The sequence below is a fragment of the Pungitius pungitius genome, chromosome 14, assembly GCF_949316345.1.
Source record: "Pungitius pungitius chromosome 14, fPunPun2.1, whole genome shotgun sequence".
Taxonomy (NCBI): domain Eukaryota; kingdom Metazoa; phylum Chordata; class Actinopteri; order Perciformes; family Gasterosteidae; genus Pungitius; species Pungitius pungitius.
Genome location: NC_084913.1, coordinates 13,372,230 through 13,389,787, shown reverse-complemented (window position 1 = coordinate 13,389,787; position 17,558 = coordinate 13,372,230). Strand labels below are relative to the sequence as shown.

The 17,558-nt window shown below is 44.3% G+C and overlaps 1 protein-coding gene across 3 annotated transcripts in view; it reads right to left on the bottom strand.

Moving 5' to 3' along the window:
* Positions 1 to 572: 572 nt before the first annotated feature.
* The window catches only part of slc8a3 (solute carrier family 8 member 3), an 81,548-nt gene continuing 64,562 nt past the window's right edge, over positions 573 to 17,558 (bottom strand). Inside the window, exons 4-8 of one of the 3 annotated variants that reach the window (XM_037486331.2) lie at positions 13,415 to 13,528; positions 7,140 to 7,264; positions 6,688 to 6,787; positions 4,887 to 5,156; positions 573 to 4,271 (exon numbers count right to left, since the gene is read on the bottom strand). In XM_037486331.2, the coding sequence (XP_037342228.2) occupies positions 3,895 to 4,271; positions 4,887 to 5,156; positions 6,688 to 6,787; positions 7,140 to 7,264; positions 13,415 to 13,528 (986 nt within the window). In that variant the 3' untranslated portion in view covers positions 573 to 3,894. Of the gene's footprint in view, positions 4,272 to 4,886; positions 5,157 to 6,687; positions 6,788 to 7,139; positions 7,265 to 8,987; positions 9,006 to 13,414; positions 13,529 to 17,558 lie in introns of all 3 variants that reach the window. The other 2 variants (XM_037486332.2, XM_037486333.2) reach the window with 2 other exon arrangements.

The window sequence follows — 17,558 nt, the reverse complement described above, 5'->3', positions numbered from 1 at the left end:
GAACCCCAGAATGAACTACAGATTTGAACAAAAACATCACTTGGTTACTTTTCAGCAACTTACTGGACCGTTGACGCTCTGCTGATCCAAGAAAAAATATTTTGTGGTTTTCAACTTGGCAACAAAGCCATTCCTCTGTTCTATTGGCTACTTCAACATAAAACAAAACCCCCATAGAAAATATGTGCTGTGGCTTAACTACATAATGACAAGAAATGTGTTTTAAGTGGGACAAAATACTTGCTTCACTTAGTGTCCGGATTGGATGTGATTTGATAATAAAGATATTAAATTTCATCAATAAATAGATCCACAGCTCCATGTGATGGTTTGAGATGACAAATTTAGTTGCCTTTTCACTGCAACATAATTTAACAGCATCACAAACACAACCCAAATAACATGATTTCTTGGAGATAATGTTACATTTTTTGTGAGTGTTGAGGATTCGGTTTGTTTCTTTCTCTATAAAAATTGTTTCCAATTCAAAAGATTCCTGAAACAAGACACGCTGTACAGTCGGATTCAAAGAGAGATAATAGAGGCTTGATTTTAGTCAGTACAACTAGAGATTGCTTGTGAACCAGGAAGCTGCTTTTATTCCACAGTAAAATAAACAAAACACTTTAATCTCAAAACACTTTTGAGCTTTGGAAATTTGCTTTTTTTTTGACATCTCATTGAAGGCCAGAAAAAAACATACCCAACCATTAAAATATGTCCCTCTAGAAGTAAAAAAGAACAGTATTCCCCCGATCATTTAAGCATTTCTCAGTGTCTCACAACATCATCATCAGTCCAATTTCTATACGGCGATGAATAGAAAAAAAATGCTGCCTTAAGAGATGACATGATTAATAAATATTTTTGCTCTTTTACAGAATTAAGACATGTATTTTAAGACATAATGACAGATCCAAATGAGAGCCCCTGTGAAGAAGAACCTCACCTGGGTGCACACACACACACACACAAACACACACTAGTGTGAAGCAGCCTGGCAACATGCACGGCACACAAACTCACACGGGCCGTCGCTCAGCACAACACACCCCCGGCAAATGAAAATGAAGAGTCCAACACAAACAGCCTCTAAAAGGCAAAGATCAACATAAGAACACTGGTAATTCTGTGACATCATCAATACCTGCTGGACTCGATGTCGAAAACATCTCAGGACTCTGAACAAGGTAAAGGGCCACAAAGTGACCCGCAAAAAAGAGGATAACAAAAACACCATACTTCCACTGGCTCAGATGAAGCTGTAGATGGGATGTGAGACTTGTTGACATGCCCCCCCCCCCCTCCCTCCTTCCCTTCCCCCCCCAGGACACCGATGCCGTGTCAATGTAAACATACACTGAAAGTTATGTACATAATGTGGGTTTTTAGTGGGACAGTCAGCCCAGTGTCCTCCCTCCTGTGCAGCGGTGGATCCATCACTCTACTCTGTGTGTGTGTGTGTGTGTGTGTGTGTTTACATGTGATAGAGAGAGACGAGTGGGGTGAGCAGGTTTGGTCCAGGGCATCCGATTCAACCACAAGACGTATTTACACCACTGCCCACCACAAAGGAAGATCACTGAGGACGAAGAGGAGGAGGAAGAGTGCTACGTAGACCAGTAGAAGAAGGGATGACCACGGGGAATAAAGATTGACACCCCCATTGCGGGAACAGTGTCACTGCCACTTACTCACTCTTTTTTGTTTCTTTTTGGATTTTCTTTCACTTTTTTAACAGATGTTTCCTCACACCTCTTTGGTAATCGCTTGGGTGGTTTTTAAATGAGCCAAGAATGGATTTATTATATATTAACATTTATTCAAATGTAGTCATAAACATACTGCTTCTTAGGAGTTCCCATATGTAATTTGTGTGTTTTTTAAATACTCGTTTTTAAAGACAAAGCACCAGTCGTGTGTTAAACAGCATTCAGCATGAGGCTTCACCCCACACCTGCGTCCTCACTCAAGAGTTTCCAACCAAAATGAGCAGCATTGACCCCCCTCTCTTTACATAATGAATAAAGTAAAGGCTGTTACGGAAAAGCATTGATCCAAATGTGAGTCATTCTTCTAAAGCGCAGCCAACAAAACACCTACAGACCACTCACATTTTATATTAGAAAATTAGGATTTATCTTTGTTAAAGCTGCACTTATTCTAAAACCCCAAAGTAAGCAGTTACCAGTTATTTTTTTTGGCGGTGAGGTTTGCTACCTTTACAGCACCCAACCTCAGTCAAAGATATTATCCAGCCTAAAAACCAACAAAACAGCGTTAAATGTAAAAATCGGACTAACATCTATTTAAAAAAAAGCATGACTCCATATGATTGCAAACGAGGGCCCACACGTCATCAGTTGCAGGAACAACGTCACCAGGCAACACTTTTTGCAAATCTAGGTCAACAATCTAAACACACCAAACAATGCTGACGGTTTTATTTGTTGTTTAAATGTGTTAAAATAAGGACGGTTTGAACTGTATAGATATTCACTTGGAACATGGTGAGACCTCAGCACATACGGGTACCACACAATGATGCTATGCCGCTCTATAAGGTTATCAAACGCCAGATGTTGTGTTTTGTGCTGCACCCGAGTGGCCAAAAATATATTAACGCAGCTTTAAAAAATGGTTAGGCACCATTTTAGGAAGAAACTCTTAAGTTGAGCAAAGAGCTGGTCAGTGTGGGCGGCTGCAGCGAACGCCTCCCCCTCCACAGGCACTCTGTTCAGTCCATAGTGGCACCTTTATTGTTGGCCTTTTGCACGTGTACGAGTAGAAGTCTCCATAAATAGAGCTATACAGCAAAGTGCATGGAAGGAAGAGTACAAAAATACCTTTGAATTTATCTCTGCATCAACACGTTTTTTTTTCTTCTTCTTTTTTTCGGACTGAAAAGGTGAAAACTCGAGTGAGACCAAGATATCAATAAAGAAATAAAATACAATGGCATACTTTTACCTAGGCAAGATACATAACTCATCGTTCCAGTATATAGTTAAGCCCCCTCCCTCTCCCGTCCGCTCTGCCAACCCAATCCTCCGTTGTTAGAGCAGATGGGGACCACATTTAAACGAATATTCAAAACATACAGAAAATATGGAAATATATTATATATAGATAGGTATAGAGTACGGAAGTAATGTTCAGGGTAGTTTGACCATGTCCAGCTCTTCCTCCTCGCCTGTTTGAATGGTGATTTGTACTCCTCATCATCCTCCTCTTCCTCCCCCCCCCCCTTTCTCTTCTCCTTCCTCTTCGTGTGATTTCTGATAACTCTGCAGTGCTGCTTAGGAAACTATACAAATAAAAATAAATGCTATGACTCCATCCCACTGTCACCCTTTTACAATATCATATTTTGCTATTCTTTAATATAGATCAGAAAATAGTTCTCTTATTCCTTCGTGTATGTGTGTGTGTGTGTTTTACTTCTTTTTTTTAATGAATTGTTTTGCATTTTTATCCCCAAAATATTTTTTTTTTCAAAAGTCGTTCTTGCCAGATGTTGAGAAAAATATAGACCGCTGATTAACTCAGCTCTCTCCAGATATCACTGCGGTGTCTTGCAGTGGAATGCAGGACCACCTCGGCATCTTCTGGACTCGGTGGAAACCCAATCCCAACTGTAAGCACACTCGCACGGGCTCAGGGCGGCTCTCCTTACTCACCTCCAAGCATCCTTACAGGAAGAGTTGAGGGAGAGAGACATAGAGAGAGAGAAAGAGAGAGAGAGAGAGAGAGAGAGAGAGAGAGAGAGAGGGAAAACCCTGGGTCTACCTCTCCTGCCGTTTCATACATACAAGACTGACCCAAATTCCCCAGTGAGAATTTGGTTTCCTTATAAAGTTGTATTTGAACCCCTGTATGTGTTGTCTTTCCTGTTTAGAAACCCTCTATATGACAGTAGGCCTCCAGACTGGAGAAGAGGATGTAAAGCAACCAGAGGCCGAAAAGGAAGGCTGACGTGGCCAGTCTGTGTCCCCGGGGCCCGCCAAGTTCTCCTCCGATATGCGCCCGGCGCCGGTAAAGCAGCACCGAGATGGCCAGGAAGGCGAAGATGGTGAAGAGAGTGACGGAGAAGGCCAGGGAGCCGGCTTCCACCACGAACGGCTTCCCCTTCATGTGCCAGTAGATCGCCGCCACCGACCAGGCCAGGCCGATTCCCAGGAAGACGTTGACGGCGTTGCTGCCCGTCACGTTCCCGATGGAGGCGTCTGCGTACGTGTCTTGGACTGCTGATACCTTACTGGCAAAGGTGTCTGCACAAGGAGAAAAGCCATTACATCTGGATTCCAATGTTGCTCTACTGTGATTGGTGGACAGAAATCTATCGCCATCATCTTTTCCGAGTCCCACCCACTTGAAATAATATATTGCTAATGAAACTTGATATAGTTTCCTATACTTACTACTACTATACTATACTACTGCATTTCCCACCTGTTACCTTTCCCCTCATTTAAACCAAGACCTTTCAATTTCCTGAAGAAGATAAACATTTTGGGGGCAAATGTTCATTTCCTGCCAAGTCCGCCTGCCACTCAAAATATAAATATGAACAGCGGAGGCCGGCAATTTTCTTTGTGTTGGTATTGTTTTTTAATATTTATACATTTTTTATTTTCAAATCCAATGCAGTGATGATTTATTAATGCTGCACACTGCGACCTTTAATAAAAAATATGCTGAGAGTGAAAGTTTTTACTGACACGTTGTTCCCGTCGGGTGAAAATGTCAGTTTGGAGGGAAGAAGAATATGAGTCGTCTTGATGACAAAGCGTGTTTGAAGGAGTCTCCAAAGCTCAACATGCCAGGCGACAGATTTTCACATGAACAAACATGACTTAATTGAACAAGAGAGATTCTTTTCTCACCTGGGACAGATGTACCAAGCGCCACAAACACCACGGCAGTGACTGAGTCCTTGAGGCCGATGGTGCAGCCGAAGTGAGACGCCAGGTCGCCGATGACGGCCGTGAGGAGGCCGATGATGACGATGGACACGATGAAGCAGGCCCAGCCGTTCAGGTAGTCCGTGGGAGGGACGCACGCGAACAGGACCTTCCAGAAGACGGTGAGGAAGTGCATGACGTAGTCGAAACAGGACGGTAGCCTCTCTTCCCCAGTGTCCTCTTCATCCTCATCTGCTCGGGAGAAGTGGGGATGGATTGAAGCGAGGTGAAGGAGCGATTGAGGAGGTGATGGTTGACAGAGGGGTCGAGGGAGAGAACAACATTCTCATAAAATAGCACTATGACCTATTTAGACATCAGGTCACTTCCGTCCGGTTACCGTTGTGTGTTTATAATAAGAAAAAAAAGTAGAAAAACAATATGCACAGACTTTTTGGTCTGGTTCTCTTCTGCGGAATTCAGTGAAGAATCGAGTGTGTAGGTTTTTCACACTGGCAAAGTGACACAATGACGTGTACACGAAACCGACAGCACTCTATTATGAATAAGGTTGATTTAAGAGAGGGCTGTTGATGGACACATCAGTGCCACAATGCGCTGCTCAAGGGAAACGGAAGAGCTGCTTCCACCCGGGAAAAGGGTTGCAGCGTGGATTCAGGACGCATTATGATCAAAGGGGGACGTTGCTGTTAGCTAAAGGTCACAGATTCAGCACCACTCCCGCCATTTGTTTCCGTCAAAGCAAAGTGCACTCCCTGTGCGCTCCGCTACATACAAGTGTCATCTTGGAACAGCTAAATATCTAAATGCGAGTGGTCATCCTCCTTGGGTGGAGGAGCAGGGCGTCCTCTGTGGGCCAACCGCTCACAGGACACTCCGTCGCACAGGAAGGACACTGTGCTGATTCAAAGTGTCAGGCCATGTGAGCCGCATGCATTTTTCAGCCAAGGGTGGATCATGAAAAAATAAAGAGTGGACTAAATATTTCAGCTCCAAAGTGACAAAGCCAGGCCATCACGGCGCCCACTACGCGGTGCAGGGACTGTACTGCAGGCTCATCTCATGCCGCTGTCGTCCGACATGATGGATGAGTTTTCTCTAGACGCGCATGAGATTATTCCCGGAGCTTCGAGTGCTCTGCTTTTCCGGGAGGATTTCAGCTAAACGAGTTCTTGGAGGCTCACACTGACACCAACATGTTGGGCTGCGGTTGGTGGCGGCCAATATTTAGAGAGGATGATTTTTCAATATGCTGAGATTTAGATGAGAAGATAGATACCCCTCATCCGTCTGTCTGTTGTTAGCTTACAAGCAAAAATGAAGACAGTGAATAAGCAGGGGGGCAGGGGAGTAGGGGAGTGAAGGGGACATATTGTGTACATTTTTAGGTTTACACGTGTATTTCGGGTTGTATGTATTAACATAATGAATATATGCATGTGTCTGTCTGCACCTGTGTTCTCCTGCAGTCTGGAAAGCTCAGTTATATCCGGTGTCTCTTTAAGCCCCCCCTCCTCCTGAAAAAGGCCAGTCCGCTATAATTGGTGAACCGTTGCAGAGGAAGTCAGTATTTTGTAAAAAGCCTAACTGTGACACAGGGAGGCCTGTTTAATGATTGTTAGTGGGTACTTTAGATACCCGAACGTAAAAATGATGCACGACTTAGAGCAGTGAGCCGTTTATGTGAGGAAACACTGATGTCCAGTGTATTTCCACGCAGCCCTAATAAGTCAGAGCAGGAACCACGGTAAGTCCACAGTACCTGCACTGACGGTAATGGCCTCCATGAACTGGTCTCTCCAGGAGTTGGTTCCCACCACCAGCGCCAGGTTGGTCTTCTTGATCAGCTTGTCCACTGTGCTCTGTGTCAAACAATGCAAAGAATGAAAGCCATCCGTTATTTATGTTCAGCTGCAGAAATACACGCGCTTCGCCACACGATGGCAGTGGCCTCAAGTCCCAGGCAGCGGAAACCTCTGGTGGATGCATGAGGAAACCACACGGCAGAAAACAAATATGGTGGCTATGTCGTTTGTTTGGGGAGGTTAGAGGATGCATTAAGAACCACATCTCCAGAAATGCATGACTGTGGGTTGCAAGGTGTCTAAAAAGCAACTGCTCAAATTTGAAATATGTATCTGGCATCTGTTTGGCTGTGTTTCACACACTGTTTCCAGCACCAATATTCAGACTTTGAGGAGTAATCCTTCCCACCTTAAACTCGTACGATTCCTCAATAATGACTTCCAGCTTGGAGTGTTCCCCCAGCACCGGTTTTCCCATCTCTGCGATGCGCCTGGCTTCCTCCTCGTCTGATGTCATCTTCCTGTCTGTTACATCTGAGCGCGGAGGGCGAGAGAGCAAAATACAAAGAGGAATCACAGCGGGAAAGATGGCAATAAAAATAAGGGGATGCTCAACTGATTAGCATGTTGCATTGCACTTCGCAGCATGCAAACAAAACATCAGAGGGATGCCTCACTGGTATCAATTGGAATGTATTCAGCCTTCAGTTCAGGCTTTACAGAGAGACAAGATGGTTTCGTATGGAGTATTTTATGCAGTCATGTATGTCACAATCAATCAGTGCAATGTTGTCTTTGAACTTTGCTATTTAAAGGTTAGACAAACTCTCATGCATTTCCAGTTGTTCCACTTTTATCCAGAAGAGTTGGAGTTTACCACTGCTTTCCATTTCCTAAAACATGTGAGGAAATACTTGTTTCTAAAAAGGTCTGACATTCCCCAAAATGTTAATTCACCAATTTGTTTTCGAGAGACCCGTCTCTAACCTGACATTGTGCAGCTGTTCGCTGACTTATTTTAGGGGGGGGGGCTCTGTTATGCCCCAGCCAATCAGCAGCGAGTGATTTAACCTCCCCAATGACATCATTTTCAGAAAAGGCCGAGACTGTTAAATGTTTTAAATGTCACATTAAACTAACAGCTAAAACTTTCACTTCAAGTTCAGGTTTTTTTTTCCTTCTGTGAGATGCCATAGAGCAATTTGAAAAAAACAGTGAACCCCAAACTGTCTGCGTGACTACACACCACAAATCAAACGCTTCCACGGCCTTCCTTTTAAACCGAGTACTCTTTCAGACGCGATCAGTCCCTCTCTGATGTGTCCTAGGTGGCTCAGCTCTAGAAAGAAGCCACAAGGCTTCACAGAGCTCCTGAGTGCACGGCGCACTACAACGAGTGCCATAACATCAATTCTGTGCTGTCAAACTCTATCAAGAAGGAGCGGCTGTGCATCCAAAGGGCCTCTCATCCCGCTCCGTGTGTGTGTGTGACACCCCCGCTGATCCACCTGGTGCAGAGACCTTGTCATCTCTCATACGAGCCTGCTGCTCTTTGCTGACAACACGCTTACCGTTAAATATTAATGACGCCATTAAAGATCACAGCCCGGTCCCCCTCGATAGGAGGGAGTGTCCGCAGGAAAGCACACGCACACACACATGCAGAGGCATGCATAATATACCACACACACACACGCACACACACACACACACACACTTTTAAGCTAAATCAATTACACACCCAAGACAGTGTGCACCCTCAAGTCTTGACAGGACTTCTTTTGCTCATGTTTAAAAATTGATTATTAAGCCCTTCCCCTGTTCCCCACTTCACCATCTACATGACACCATTTCCTTCAAAAGGAAGAAGTAGAAGTAAATGAATAATAACACACTACCACAAAAGGTAATTAAATTTCTAATTTTAGATCTGCAAATTATTTTACGGTTATCAAGTCCTAGTATCTTCCTTTTGACTGGAGAGCCTAATGAATGGATTCATGATTAATAAAATCTGCAGATTAGTGTGAAAATCCATCTTTAAGCGCGACAAAGTGCTGCAAAGGAGCGCGTTGTTTGTTACGGTGACAGCAGAGGTGGATAAAATCACCTTCTATCAAACCTTTAAGTGTGGCGCAAAATCCTCATCTGCATCAGAATAAACTACCCAAACCGTGGTCCCCGGAGATATCACATGAAACAACCTGGACCCTAAAGATGGTTAGTGGAGATGCTTAGGGGGGAATGGGCAGCTTACCATCAGCCAACAACAGGGCTGTGGAGGAGAGAAGGGGGGGAGGAGGAGGGAGACGTGGACAAAACAGAAAGAGGGAGAGCAGCAGAAATGGATGTGTGTTAGGACGCACAGAGGAGAGAAATGCAATGACCTCAGAGAATAGCTGGCTATGGACGCTTTGTTATAAAACATACAGCGCTGATTATTCACTGAGGTGAGGGAGTGAAAGGGATGTGCTATTTGGTATCTTTTTACCACCACAATGGCACAATCAACGTTCATTATTAAAAAGAAGCTCGATAGAAAGAAAAGAAAAAAAGGCAGGGAAATTAGCTATGAGCACAACATTAACTCACACTTTATTAACCTCAACTTAACTAGCATGAAATAGTGTTGGACCAATATATGTATTTGTCCTAATATCATAAAACCTTTTAACTCCCAGAAGCAATTTAATTTGACTTTGTTGGAAGGAAAGTGAAACACATTCACACACTCAGACAGAAACAGTTGATTTATTTCACTTATTATGTCACACTTAGTAGTCCATTTTTAAAAATACCTTTAAAAAATATGTAAAGAACAAAAGAACACGATGCAACTGGACAAGCAGAAAAACGTGGGCACTGAAGCAGCTAAAAGGAGTAAAATACAGCAGACAAACAAACAGGAAACAAACATTTCAAGACAAATACAACAAAAAACAGTGTTGCATAATATTCACATATTTGCGTATGTTAACATTTTGCATACTTTTATTTTAGAAAAATGTCTTCTAGTAGGGGAAATGTCATGTTCCATTCCTGTTTTATCCTATTTGTAGAATTGTTTGAACAACATTATTGCTCAGTCCCAATAATGCGTTTCGTTATTTTCAAAAAATATCCAAAGGATTCCTGAGAAGATGCTGTTGTCACCTTAAAGATTAGAAGACCTTTCATGTGATATTAAGCTCCACAAATAACCTTTTCACTGGAGCAGCCTGAACTAAAAGATGCACTTCATCGCTCACTCTGTGTTATTCATCGTAGACGGGGCTGCAAATCACCCAGACACACCCGACCGCAAACATCCACACAAAGAATAAGAAAACTATGCTGACAATGAAGGTGCCTCGTGCAGAGGAGCACGCTGCCTCTCTCAGCATTCGGATTAAGGCCGCCTGCTTGTTTTATCCGCACGCTGTAGTTGCAGAGCAGATCAGTGACACAGCACGTCACGGTCAGATGCCTTTCGGCAAAGTCTAAACCGCAACTAAATGATATGATTAAGAAAAGAAGGAGGCCCAACAAGTCATCCAGCAGGGCGGCTAATTAGATGACAAGATAAATCAAAAAGAGGAGGAAGAGACGGGATAAAGCCTTCCCGTGCGTTGCAACCTCCAGAGATTCACATCGACAACTCTCCCTTCTGACGTCTTCGTCATTCTTCCTCACGCACATGTTCATAGTCAGATTTTTTTTCGAAACCTCTTTCAACAGAAGAAGATATACTAATGAAGCTGTTTGTGTTGGGAGCAGCTTATCAACGTCCTGAATCCAAAGCAGTCCACAGTTAATCATCATGAGAGCTAAGTGCATTAATTGCTGTGGCCGACTCCCTTCATTATCATCAGCACCAGAGCCGGGCCGCGCCGCTCCGGAGCCGAGTGTGGTGTAAAACCCAGCTGTGTTGAGTCTGAGGGGCTAACAGTGTGTCGTTTGGTAAAGGCCTGCGAGGGAGCACCCAACACACACACACACACACACACACTGGGATGAATTCAGACAAAGCGCACAAACAACAAGCAGAGAAAGTCACAAAATATCCCGCCATACACAGAATACACAAATACTGTGTGCCTGTCGGTAGGGTGCAGCGTTACATGCTAAGGAAAAAGTACCAGTGTGCCTTTAAAGTCAGTTTTTACTAAATTAGCAGGAAGGTGAAGCCTTTGACATCGTTTTTTGAGCCTAAAGGGGGCTGAAGTGAACCCCACAGGGCGCCTTTCGTCTTAAACGTAATTCAAATCTAGCAAACCATGAATGAACTGATTTCATTGCAATAGAATTCATTACACACACGAAGATGCATTCTTGCATATAACAAAAGACTCCGAATCTGATAAAGAAACACACACATAGAGGTGTTTGAAAAGCAGACTCATAATAACCATCCCGCTCACAACCCAGAAGGTTGTCATTCTGCCAACAGTACAATTGTGATAGGGAAGATTAACCAAAGAGATGTAATTGGAGGGGTGGAAGACCGTGTGTCTGTGTGTGTGTGTGTGTGTGAGGGTGGAGGGGGTAGGGTGGTGTGTTTAACCGTTGTCATCAGCGTGTTTTCCTGCGCGCTCGGCCAAATCAGATCTGTCTCGTTACAAAAGAGTGAGTCCCTTTCTGGCTCTCTTTCACACACACACTCACACACACACACACACACACACACTGCCCGGCTCCGAGTCACAGCATCAATACAGCCCCTAAAGCACGCCTCCTCTCCCTGCAGCTCATTAAGAGAGAATCATCATTTGACTTATGAGGGCTATTCTGGTTTTGCCGAGGCCTGGAAGAGGATCTGGGCCTGGAGCTGCATGCATTCACAACGAGAGAAAAGGGGTACACAAGATGGGGGATCTGGTGGATGCAGAAAGGAAGGAATGATGTAATGGCTTAATGGATTTATGGAGCAACAAAGGGATGTGAATATATGGGGTGGGAGGGATTGGTGGAGGAAGGAGTGGAGGAATACGTTGGAAGGATGGTACAAGTAATAGAGGGATGCAGGAAGGATGAATGATGTCTTTGTGAATGGATTTATGGAAGGATAGAGGAATGGACTGATAGGGGGGATTGCCAGTAACACGAGAGCAGAAGAGGGACCAACAATATAGGAGGTATATTAAAGACAAGATGGGATGTGGAGGCAATAGATGCATGCAGGGAAAGAAACATAGCACCATGGATGGATGATTGATTGGGAGAGAGAAAAATGCAGCAATTGTTGGAGGAATGAGAGGATGAATGCAAGAGTGTGGAGAAATAATGTCACGAGGTATGGAAGGAATCTGAGTGATGGAAGAATGGCGTCTGATGTGGCGCTCTGACCATGGCCAGTACGCCTCTAGGAATACGCTCCAAAGGGGTTCCTTTCAAAGGGCTCTATCCCCCAAAGGATTTATTGACAGGTAAGCGGATAGAGGGATGAAAGGATGCACAGATGGATGGTCGGGGGAATCAAAGGGCAAGGAGTAGAGGAGGAGGTGTGGACCACTGCATGCACGAAAGAGGTATACTGTACGTCTCTGTTTCCTACAACGGTCCACTCATGGAGCTTCATTAAAAAGACATCATCTACTGTAACGATGGTAAGTCATCACCGTCCCTTAAGGTACACGCACACACACACGCAAACGCATGGATGAGCATATTTATAGTCAGACTGTACGTCCACCTACAGACATATTGGCACTCAGACAGTTTCCAATCAGAGTGTTTCCTGCAGCTCAGAGCGATGTGTTAAATAACAACGGTTCAGGCATCGCACCACACACAAACACACACACGCACGCACACACACACACTCATACTCACACAGTCGGAGAGTAACAAGATGACAAAGACAAATGCTTCGGCTGCCTTTATTATCTTTCAATATGCAGGCCGTGTAACGCGTCCATCATGTTGTTGTGCTCTATCCATGTTTCTGACGGCATGGAATCGGAAGGAGTCAAAATGCTAAGTACACGCCATACTTCATCTTCTGAGGCAGCGCCGCTAGACTGAATGAACGGATAATTTAACTGAATGCTGGAAGATTTCACTCGAGCTTCCTGATGGACGTCTTTCACGGATGAAAAGTCATGTTTTTAATCTTGCTGGGCTAATTAAAGTTGCCACGTGTAGCATCAACAAATCTCCCTAAGACCCATCTTGAGATATTAGGGTGATCATTGTAAACAAATACTATCATTGAGATGAAAATTGGCAGCTTCAAGCAGTCACAACACTTGATATTTTGGTTGTGAATGAGTAGCTGTTGAGTCTCGGCTGAAAACTGGTGCTTTATAACACAAAGCGGGATGAGGTCACTGCTTCTTCCAGAACAAACGCAGCTCAAGGTTGATCCTTTCTCGTCACTTTAGTTCTCAGTAAAGCACCTTGAACAATTACTTTGTGATGTTTCTTAACAGCACAATGCAACCACGTGGTGCATCTTCTCTTTTCTCGTCACTCTAAATGGCCTCTCTGTTAAAGGAAGAGTCTAAAGGATTTCAAAACACCAACTTTCTGCTTTGCTGAGAATCGAATGAACGAATTGGTAGGTCCGAGCTATCTGCTAAACTACAGTGGGGTAACTTAGCTTCACACAAACACTGAAAACATGGAATGACCCTGTGTCGGCCAATTTCACCACATAACCCCTTACACAAGATGTAACATAGTGAAATGCATACGTTTTGTTACCTTTGGAAGAAGCCATGCTGGCCGTTTCCCCCAATTTCGGTCTTTGGATGCTGCCAGTAGTTCCATTTTTACAGTGCAGACGTGAGAGCGTTATTGATCTTCTCGTCAAAGTCTCTGTAAGAAAGTAATTACGCATATTTCCCAAAAAGAAACTTTTAAAGAAGCACAAAAGAAATCATTTCACCATGAGGCTCCATATTTGCTTTAAGGTGTATCTCAGATGACGGCTGGTTCAGGGAAGCCTCCCCACGCCACGCAGCCTGCCCCCGGACTCACAGGAGACATTCCTGATGGGCCCATATGCTTCATTTCACATGGGACAGTTCTCATATCAATCACTCGTCCCTCTCGCTATTTCTCCCTAAGTCTCGGGTGGTCCTCCCTCCACAGGCTTTTTGTCTCCTTCTGAGTCTCTCCCTTCCTTCCTTTCCCAGCCTCTGCCTCGTTTCTTTTGTCTCTGCACACGACTATCTGCACATGAATCCTTCATCCTCCCCACTCATTGCTCTATTTTGAGTTGTTTCCTGTTTTATTCCCTTCTAATGTATGTCTCGCTCTCTCATCTATCTTCTGTGGATCTATTATTAACAGATATAAAAGGCCCAAAATATCAGCATAAAACAATGCCGGAAACCTCCCTGTAGTGTCCACTTCAGTTTTATAGCAATTTATTCTTCTCAAACTGTCCCAGAGGAATAACTTCCACTTCCAGCTGGCTTCTCCAATAAACAAGAATTATAATTGATTTGCTGACTATTATCTGGATTAGTTGTCTGGTCTATTCAATTTCAGAAAAGAGCAAAAAAAAATTTCTTTGGTTTATTTCTGCTTTGCAAAATAATCAAATATGAAATGACCAAGACAGTCTTTCGTGGAATGTGTTGTCTGTGTGCTGCACACAGGATGCATCTTCATTGGCTCTCGACATTCCTGAACCAGTTACTGACGTGTGTGACCATTTAAATGAGTTTATCAGCTCTGGTTGACTAGCTGATGTACTCATTCATCAGCTCATTCATGCTACAGTCAAAAACAACTAAATGTGTCACTCACTACCTGATCTGTGCACCCTGCCCATTTCTCATCCCTGGTATGTAGCATTAGCCAGAGCTGACAACATTTTACACTGGACATTCTGTCAGACTGGATGTGGGCTTTCCTTCACTGTACTATATTTATTTGTACATTTATTGTATTGGAACATCTACACTTTATGTAGCCCTGGCTCTGTGGGGTCCCCCCCCCCTTGCTTGTCGCCCTGGGGTCTGTCATTGGTGTGAGTGTCTGTGTGAATGCATGAACGCGAGGAGGCATTAGCAGTCATTGCACATTTGCTCTTGTTTCAGTGTGATTGGTTTACAGGGGTCTAATTTGACCACGGCTTGGAAAGCACAGCAATTAAAGACAACATTTTCAGCAGCAGTTGGTGGAATGATTACATTTTGACATGGAATAAAAAGCAAATGATGGAAACTTCACACAAGTACACGTTTCTCTGCCTCTTGTCTCGTTTCCCCACATCTGTCTCTGTCTTTCACAAGCACCACTCGGCTCCCCCTCTCTGCTGCCTGCATGCATCTCTCTGCCCCTCTCAGTCCAGATGTCACGCTGCGCCGGGCAGATCAAGTGGAGACGAGCTCCCTCTACTTGTTAACAGCCTGTTTATTCCGCCGCCGCCGCCGCGGCCGCCGCGCTGTGTCGGCAGCAGGCAATTACAGAGCAGATTACCAACCCTGATAATGTCATCAGACCAGGCTCTACGCTCAAAGACACACTCGGCGAACACACACACGAGCAAAATACAGACACGTGTGTGTACAGTTCACAAGCTCACCGAGAGTAACGCTTTTAGCAGTGGTGGAAAGCAAACCCAACCCAAACACTGCCCGCAGTGGATTTCAATATTGAGATTTTTCATTCAGAACACCAGAGTTGTTAATAATATATGAGGCAATATTTGAGATTAAGAGCCCAATTTCCTTGATTTCCCCTGAACATTCATCACATCATGTTCATAGTTTGGAAGCGTCACGTCCAACTTTTTAAAATGTTGATTATTTCAAACTAAAATATCTGAAATATGAATACAGGGATAAAAGTGTAACAGCACGTTGTTCTTTTACCTGAAGGACACATACGTATATCTGGATGTCCAATCAGTGATAAATTGTAGTTGACTGAAGCAATAATTATACTATAAACAACTGCAGTTTTTCCTGCATTCGCCATAATTTGACATCCTAGTGACAGAGTTGAAGACGAGGAAAAACTACAGCTTGGATTTCTTTTGTCTCTAGACACCTCTGAAAAACCTCTGTGTTCTCTTTGCTTTTCCTGCACTCATCCAGCCTCCCAACCCATGAGGGCAGAGGATGTCATGCCAAGGATACATTTTACGGCGCGTTGGCTGACACTGATATTCCGGCGGGAGGATGTGGCGTGTGGGCAGGATGTGGCGTGTGGCGGGTCTGGGCATCAGAGGCTTGTGAGCAGTGCATCCTGGGACACGCAGGCATTGGCGTAAACGAACACGGCTTTCTCTCTCAATGAGGCACGCACGCACCGAGGAACCCATTGCTTAAATGTAATACTTTTAACATCATAACGGATTGGACATCGACACAAAGAGTCACATGTCCATGTGATCAGAACACTGACTATTAACATCAGTTGAAATCTTTATCCAATTGTCACTCCAGCTGTTGAACACAGAGGAATAGTTCTACAAAACCTAAATGGTAAAAATGTCCTCAGTGTAGCAGCTCTGTGGTGATGCTGCGCGGTACTTGGCGACGACGGAGGGAGGCGTCTGACATCACTGCTGTAACCCTGAGTCCTGATTAACGGCGCCGCTCGGCCGAGGGCGCGCCGTGTGAGCCACGGCCGACTCCGAGCTGTCTCCATGGCTTCTCACTCAGACGAGGCCCCAAGGATCCCTCGGAAGCCCTCAATATACACTTATCATAGTCAACATTAATAACTTCAACATTATCATCCGTTTCCCACAGAGAGCACCGCCGGAAGTCACTGTTTTTTGTTAATATTTTCATGTCTTGCCCTCTGGGTGTGAGACAGCCTGTATATGAATATTTTATCAATTAGATTTAAAGAATCTTATTCCTAAAAGGGACATCCTCCAGAATTAACACAAAATTAATTAATTAAGCAATGTAAGTCTAATGTTGACACAATTGAAAAACACTTTCAAGACTATACTGAAAATAGAAACAATATTGTAGGATGTAGAGGGCAATAAACCCCTTCCCTCATCCTTTTACCCCACTTAGTGGTGTCAAATGGACGGATTGTGAGGCAAGACGCCCGTGGCACAGACGAGTCCTAAGAAAGAGTCCTAAGAAAGAGCAACACACAGTGCTAACACTGACATGTACGCTAACATGCTCACGCTGACAATTCCAACCTGTCTAATGTTTAATATGTTTACCATTGTAATTTAACATATAGCACTAGCATGCTAATATGTGATTTGCACTGTTTTTTAAGATTTAGATGTGTTTACATGCAGAAATGACCATTGTATTATTAATGGTGGAGTCTGCCACTGGATGAAAAGCTTCTTCATGAACAAAGCATGTGTGAGGAATGAGACTTGTTTGAGCAACATGATCAGGACGGACTGAGGCTCCGGCCTCATCGCAAACACTTCCATTTACACACCTGAAGCAACTTCTGAGCCTCCCAGCAACAATCTATTATGGTCCAAATGAAGGAGATCATGGAAGGGAGCTGTTCGGCATCAAAGAGAAAGAAAGGCTTTCAGCACCGTGAGAAAGAAGCCAAGCACGTGACGCGAGGCGTGTCGTCTGGGTACGGCGTTATTCTCAGGCGGGAGATTTGAGAAGGTCATTAGCGACAGACATTTAACGAGAGCCCACATAGAAGGTTAGCGCGTTAAGAGCTTCCTGACAGACCGCGAGGGCCCCCGGCACGGCAGGTAGGAAGCAGCTCCTCTACAGCTCAGTGCAGAGAACAGGCCCCGCACACCTCTCAGGAACAATTACGTCTCTTCCAGCTCCTCGTCACAGATGGCGGGGGGCTTTAAGTGCGACCCCCCCCCCCGTCTCCCCATCGCCCCTCCTCTCCTCTGTCTGTGGCTCATTGTGTCTTTGGTCGACTGTGTCTG